We start from the raw sequence: 7,788 nt of genomic DNA on the forward strand, positions 1-7,788 counted from the left end.
GGCAGACGGGAAGAGGCCGTGCTTTCTGATTGGCTGAGGGGTCCGCGGCCGTTGGCGCGGGAAAAGATTGCGGAGCGCTCGAGGCTGTGGCGGGAATTGCGTTTTCCTCGGACTTGAGGCGAGGACAGGCACTCAAGACGGGAGAACGAATCCAGAGTGTGGCAGAAGGCAGTGGAGAGAGGCTAAGGGGATCAGTTTATGGATCCAGTGAGCCTTCTGGGTGTCCTGAAAGGTTTCTGAAAATGGACGCACCTGCGAGGCCAAGACTGGCCTCTCACAGTGAATTTCAGTTTGGAGCTGTTGCTACAGAGACGATCGAAGACGCCCTGCTCCACCTGGCCCAGCAGAACGAGCAAGCAGTGCAGGCGTCTGCGGGCCGGATGGGCAGCTTCAGGGAGACCCGGATCGTGGGTGTGAACGCAGGGCGAGGGAGCGGGTTCAGGGGAGCGCCGGGCACCTGCCTGTGAGGCGCCGACCTTGAGATCTAGTTTACTTTATTAATTCATATAAGTTACTGTATGCCAGGTGCCGGGGATACAGTGACGAGCAAGCCACACCCGTACCCTACCCTCGATTTCCGCATGTGCAAAGATAAAAAGATGAGACAGAGATCTAGTCCCTGCTTTCGAACCACGTGGATAATCCCTGGAGAACATCGGGACAAACCTGCAAAGGCCGGGGTCCAAGTATGGTTAGATAAGTGGCACAGTGGATAAGACGAGCCTTCACGGGGACCGACGGGAGTGGCGCAGTGAGGTGGGCTAGGAAGGGTTAACGGAGGCCTGCGGGCACCCTGGCATTTGAAGTAGACCTTGAAGGAAAGATGACGTTTCGGTTGGTCAGAGGGTAAACGGAGTCGGCGATTCTAGCAGAAGTGCAGCCTCGGAGATAGGGAAGCTTGGAGAAGTGGAGATAGGGAAGCTAGTCCGGGCAGGCCAGCGCGTTTGCTAAAGTAGTTGCAGTCAAGATCAGAATGGTAGTTTGGGGACATTCTATGTGGCGCTTTGAGTGCCGAGGTGAGGAGTTTATGCTTACTTAGCTCTGCAGGAACTAAGTAAGGCATGGAGGGTCTTTAATATGGGTGTGAGATGACCATGACCTCTGCTCTGGGAAAAGTATGCTGGCTGTGCTGTGGTGCGAGGATGGACCGGAGTAGACAGAGGTGGGCGCTAGGGAGACCAGCAGAGCCTGCGTTAGCAGTTTAGGTAACAGGGCCGAGGGAACTACAGGGAGGATGGATAAAAACATTTCAGAGGTAAAACAGAGGGTTCCACAACGGATGAACTTCAGAAGTGAAGAAGGCAAAGGTGACTATGCCAGAGTTGAGCCTAGGGGTCTGGGAATGTAGTGGTGCCATTAAGGGAAACACCCACAGACACTTAAAAAAATAAAACAGGAGGAAGTGTGACCTTTGCTTGTGAAAGATAATCGCTTTGGTTTTGAATCTACTGAGTTTCAGGTGCTTGTAAAACAGAGGAAGTTTCCTAGCAGGCTGTTTAAAAAATCAGGAGAGAGGTCAGAACTAGAGATAAAGGATGCTATTGAAACTGTGGCAGAGGGTGAACCACTAGAGGGAGAAAAGAGAAGGTCAAGGACAGTTCCTTGGGAAACATTTTGTGGTCAAGAAATTGGAGGAGGAAGAAGAGTCACGAAGGGACTAAAAGGAGTGGTTTGGGAGACAGGAGTCGAACGGAGAGGTCTTTGGAAGCCAAGGGGGGAGTTGCAGGAAGGATGGTGCTCCCCGGTTTCAGATGCTGCAGGGATTTGAACAGGAATGAGGACGGCCAAGGGGCCATGACATTTAACAATTTGCACATATTTACTCGCCTTTGAGACAATCATTTCAACAAGTTGGATAAAGGAGAAGCCAAATTGCAGAACATTAGGAAGTGAATGATGAAGTGGAAGCAGCAGGTGTAAACTAGGTTTTCAAGAAATTAGAGAGATAAAGCCCCAGCTTCAGAGGATAGAGTAGGAGGGTCTTTTAGTTAAGTATGTTTGTAAGTGCAGCAGGTGGAGCCAGCCAGGGAGAGGTGTAACCCTGATCCATCCCACCTACCTCAAGCTCAGTTTTCTTGGCAAATTAAAATGGAAAGTAGAAACAATTGCCGAGATAATTCAGACCAAAACCAAACCAAACAACTATACACACACGGAGGAAAAAAACAAAAAAAGGGAGCCAGAACTCCAACAAATGAAAGGACTGGCTAATAACACAATTATTCTAGGGTATTAAGCTTAATTGCTTACACTAATTCTCTTCATTGGACACTGCTAGCAGAGCTTTATTTAGTCTCTGTAACGATGGGGTTTTGTACATATACCTATGTGTGATGTGTGTTGAATAGATTGTTAAATTATCTTGTGCTAGCTGGACTTATAGTTTTTTTCTAAGTCAAATTTTCTTTGAAGACATACTGTGATTTGTATGTAATTCTTCACTGATCCATGCTAAGTTCCCAGCTCTGCAGCTTCCTTTATTGAGAACTAACATTTACCCTTGTTTCCACCCTCTAATGATATTGCAAACTAAATAAAATTCTATCTGGGGTGGTTCTTTCAAAGAGAAACAGGCAGCCTCAAACCTTGCCAAGGTATCTTGCCCTTTCCACCTTCTCAGTGACTTCCCCACCTCCCAAATCGGGCTGTGTTCCCTGGTTTGGAGGATGTTTCTCCAAAACAAGCCACTCCACTATAACAAACTTGCTCCTAGGGAGAGGCTCGGCTACCACACATTTACCCAGCAAACTGGTGGTGGAGAGATGATGTCCAGCTGTAAGGTGAATCGTGTTTGTAAAGCAACGGGAGTTCTCCAGAGGGTGGTTACTAAACAAACAGTATTATAAAGAATCTTGAAGCTCCAGGAGGGACCTTTCTGTTCCTGTCAACATTCCACTGCAAACAGAATATAGGGGTTAGGGTTTTTATTCCTCCAAGAATCTCCCTTGAAGCTGAGGGTTCCCAGCATGATGTAGACCAGCTGGTATGTTTGTGTGTGACTGGCTAAGCCTTTTATCAGCTGAGACGACAGGAAGCTTCCAGGGCCGCTGAGGGGGCTTGGTAAGCCCTTGTCTTTGGCACCCTGTCAGCCTCCTTTTCATGCCTCTGATCTGCCCATTGGCACCGAAAGGGGCTAAGCTCAGCCTGGGTTGTTTCCGTCTCATCTTTCTCACCTCCTGACCCCCTCCCCATACCCCCATTGTGGCTTTTACACAATGCCAAGAGTTCACAGAGTGGTTCTGGTTGCACCTTGTGAGTTAGGCTCTTCTTTCCTGTTTTGACAGAGTTTGTTTTTCTCCTGTCTGAGCAATGGTGTCTGGAGAAATCCGTGAGCTACCAGGCTGTAGAAATCCTAGAAAGGTAAAGCCCGGAGCGTCAGGCCCTTGTAAGTGATGCCCCTCAAAATGGCTAATGTACCCAAGTCTTAGAAAAGAAAAAACAGTACTAGTTGTCCCTTACCATGAGACCCGGTTTTGTACCCTCTGTTGCAAATGTAAGTTTACTGCCAGCGATCACTATTGGAGAGGATAAGATGTAGCAACTTTGAAGCAGAAACTCCTTTTAGTTGGAGTGAATGTGGGTTGTTTAATCTCCCCCTTCCCTTCTTTGTAGGTTTATGGTTAAGCAGGCAGAGAATATCTGCAGACAGGCTACAATCCGGCTAAGAGATAAGACGGAACCTCGGAACTGGAGGGCTCTGAAAGAGCAGCTTTTCAACAAGTTTACCCTGCGTCTCGTGTCATGTGTTCAGCTGGCAAGCAAACTTTCTTTCCACTACAAAGTAAGGAGCCGGGGTGGCTCCCAGGCCCCTGAGTGGTAGAAAGAACCCAGCTCATCAAAGGTGACTGAGAAACCCCCTGCTAGGCTAGGTGGTACTACTCATGCGGAAATTCCTGAGTGCAGTTGTGCTTCCAAAGCATACCTCCCACACATGCATGCTGGCACGCGCGTGTGCACACACAGTCACTCAGAGGCAGTTATTAAATAGCCTGAAGTTCTGTTCCCAAAGTATAATTGCTGGACAGCTGCCATTATTCATGTAGGTCACCTTTTCTCCCCTTGAATTCAAGGGCAGTTTAGATAAAATGTCCAAATTGCCAACATACCTATCAGTATTAAAGGCAAATATTCCATTTATAAAGGATAAAACTTCTCCACATCATCCCCCAATACCTATATAATGAAATGTTGTTCGTTCAACAAATATTTATCGTCTTCTACGGCCAGATGCTGCACTAGGTACCATGGCTGCAACAGCAGAACTATTGTTTGTGCTCAGGGAACTTACTATCCAGTAAGAGAAGACACACAGGCAGATAATGTGGGAAAGTGTTCTGATTAGTGTGCATACAGAGGGCTATAAATGTACCTTATCAGCCTTGGAGAGTCAAGGAAGTGTATTTGACTTCTTGAAGGGGGAAGGGGTGTGAAAGGTGGGTTGACCCAAGGGAAGAGGGAGAGGAGTTAAGGGAAGCAGGGAGAAAGAAGGGGGAGGAGAGGAGATCCAGACGCAGGCAACAGCATGTGTAGAGGCCTGGAGGCCTTGGTGGGTTTGGGAACTGCAACTTCTCTACGGCAAGCACTGAGTGTAAGGGGCATCACCAGAAGAGACGACGAGGTGAAGGCTTGGGCTGCACGGGCTGGGCTTCGTGTACTGTGCCAAGATGTGCGATTGACACACTTTCCTCCCCCCTCACTGTTTTGTTTCCCTCTGCTCAGATAATCAGCAACATTACAGTCCTGAATTTCCTCCAGGCTCTAGGATATCTACACACCAAAGAGGAACTGCTGGAGTCAGAGCTTGATGTTTTGAAGTCCCTGAACTTCCAAATCAATCTGCCTACTCCCCTGGCATATGTGGAGATGCTCCTGGAGGTTCTAGGTACTGAAGTGTGCCAGGGACTGTGGGTTGGAGTCTTCCGTAGAAGACAGTAAGGATATATCCAGGGATCTGGGGGCAGGGGCAGAACCCACTAATGAGGAACAGGAGGAAGCCTGCAGTGACTGAGGAAAGTGCTCTCTGGTACTTGTCAGGGAAGGAAACTTAGATCTCAGCACCTGGCTTGTTTGAACTCACTAGGTACTCTCACTGGATCAGAGTTCATTTATAGAGAGGCATGAGATAAGAGGGAAAAAACAAATATACTGATTGTATACTGATTGTATATGGAGATTTCTCTACCTTTCCCTTTGTCCTTTGAAACTGACCTCCAGCTAAAGAGGTTTCTTATGGTAAAGCAATCAGGAAGCACATTAGTAGCTCAACAGTTTTATGTTACATTAACAACTGTGATTATGATCAGGAAAGACCCGCATAATGCTCTTTCCCATGCCCACACTCCACCTAGGATACAACGGCTGCTTGGTCCCAGCCACACAGCTGCACGCAACCTGCCTAACCCTGCTCGACCTAGTCTATCTCCTGCACGAACCCGTGTATGGGAGTCTGCTGAGGGCCTCGATTGAGAACTCCACACCCAGTCAGCTGCAAGGGTAAGGCAACTCCTTCTAGTGTAGGTTCCTTCCAGAAACGGAGTCCAGAATGTGGCGCGAGAACATGGTGCATGCAATTGACCTGGCAAGGCATCCAGTTCACAGATACTCTGCACAGGTTGTCTGGGTCAAATTAACATCCGGTATGTTGCTTGGATGCAGATGACTGAGCCCAATCAGCAAAACCCTAAATGCTTTTACTTTTAAATTTAAATGGCTCCAAGTAATTATTTCCTAGTTTTCTTTAGCCGAGTTTATAATTTGAGATTACTGAACTGTTTTTGTAGTCACTTGGGGAAAAAAGCCAGTCACAAGGTTGCAACTTGGACAAAAGTGTTTGATTACTGTAAAGTCAGAATGGTAAAAAGCCTCACAGTTACATTTGTCAGGGAGACAGATGGGGCAACAAAAGGCCTAGAAACCATTCAGACAGGAGGCTCATGTTTTAATCCCAGCTGATTTGGGGGGGGGGGGGGTCACTGGGAGAGGGGTAAACTAGCTGTTACTTGACTTTTTCTTTCCATGTCTAAAAATTCCAAAATGGTCAATATAAACAATTGAAGTTCCATGACCCTAAGGTTTGGAAGATCGCATTTCACTCTAGCTCCAAAATTAATCATGGTTTTGATCGTCCAGGGAGAAGTTCATTTCAGTGAAGGAGGACTTCATGCTACTGGCAGCAGGGGTCATCGCAGCGAGCGCGTTCACCCAAAACCATGGGGGTTGGAGCCAGGTGCGTACCACCGAGCAGGCGCAGCGCGGTCAGAGTGCACTTAATAGAAGCATTCTCCCATTAGCGAAAGGAAAACAGAAGACAACCTACGAAAGACAGGTGCCAAGATCCAGGATTAAGATGAATGAGCAGGATATGGGAGAGGGAAAACTAAGTTAGGACTGAAAAGCGTTCTCCAGTTTTCCTCTTATGAAATTGGAAATGGAGGTCCAAGTTCAGCTTGTTCATTTCCTTTTATTGGACTTCACCACAATCCGCTAACCGATAATCTGCTATCATGTTCAAGTCCAATAAATATATCCCCCCAAATAGAGAAAATGTCAATGCTCAAATATCCCTCTCACATTTCACAAAACTTATCTCCAGCGGAGTGAAATGTCTAGCAGAAACTTTCCACACTAACACCATCAGGGCAAAGGTGTCCTAATGTTATCTGCCTATTGGCAAACACTGGGGTCTGGATTTAGTATTCTCAGTAAGTCCAGAGAAATAAAAGACTTTATACTGGGCTTGAGAGAACGGCCCAAGCAACGTGCCTGTGCACTACAACGTGATGAGATGCTTTGGTAATAACAACCCTGTCTCTGTTTCTGAAGGTTGTGGGGCATTTGCAGAGCATCACTGGCATCGCCCTGGAGAGCATTGCCGCCTTCTCTTATGCAATCCTGACCCACAGTGTAGGAGCCAGCACTCCGGAGCGACAGCGGCCCGTTCCTCCCCACCTGGTGGCCAGAGCTCTGAGGGCTGCTGCTTCCTCCAACACGTGAGACAGACCGAATCTGCCAAGTATAAACAACCTCCCATCACTGCACTCATCTCTCCCCTTGTTTACTTTAATACTCGGAATACAAGTTGCAAGTATCTTTTGAACTGTGTTTTGTGTTCCAACTTTATGCTTAGTTTTCTGCATCGGACAGCTACGGTGGACAAGCATGTCCTTTTTGTCGTATCAGACTGCAAACGGAAAAAGCTGGGAGACAGAGAAATATTAGTGAAGTTGATTCACTTTTACTTAACAAGATATTTATGCCTTTTCTTTAACTGTTTATTTTATTACGAGAGAACATCAGACATGAAGATTAGCATTAACCAGGGGCTCAAAAACTGAGACCATCTGGGTGACCTTGACTGAGCAAGAAGGCAGTCTACATGTCCCTTAGTTTAACATCTCTGTTCTGCTACTGAGATTTACACAAATAACGGCTTTCTCCACAGCTCTTTCCACTAGTCTTTTTTTTAAAGACTTTATTTATTTTTTAGAAAGAAAAGAAGGGGATAGAGAGGGAGAGAAACATTGATGTGAGACAGAAACATTAATTGGTTGCCTTTCAACCAGGGACTGAACCCGCAGCCCAGGCATGTGCCCTGACTGGGAATCCAACCAGCAACCTTCCGCCTGGAGGGACGCCGCCCAACCAGGCCACACCAGTCAGGGCTCCATTAGTCTTTTTAAAAAGTAACACTAACCCATTTCAACAGAATTTCCACATACCTGCACTTGAGCTCAATTCTCCCAAAACACAAAGTACTCTATTTTAGTTAAAGAAAAACCCGACAGTGCA

The 7,788-nt window shown here is 46.9% G+C and overlaps 1 protein-coding gene across 1 annotated transcript; it reads left to right on the top strand.

Moving 5' to 3' along the window:
• Positions 1–59: 59 nt before the first annotated feature.
• CNTD1 (cyclin N-terminal domain containing 1) lies at positions 60–7,142 on the top strand. Its single transcript, XM_053910875.1, has 7 exons — positions 60–411; positions 3,285–3,360; positions 3,613–3,781; positions 4,720–4,882; positions 5,349–5,493; positions 6,130–6,226; positions 6,823–7,142. The coding sequence occupies exons 1-7, from the start codon at positions 243–245 to the stop codon at positions 6,991–6,993; spliced, it is 990 nt and encodes a 329-aa protein (XP_053766850.1). The 5' UTR covers positions 60–242; the 3' UTR covers positions 6,994–7,142.
• Positions 7,143–7,788: the final 646 nt, after the last annotated feature.

This window comes from Desmodus rotundus, chromosome 9, assembly GCF_022682495.2.
Source record: "Desmodus rotundus isolate HL8 chromosome 9, HLdesRot8A.1, whole genome shotgun sequence".
NCBI lineage: Eukaryota > Metazoa > Chordata > Mammalia > Chiroptera > Phyllostomidae > Desmodus > Desmodus rotundus.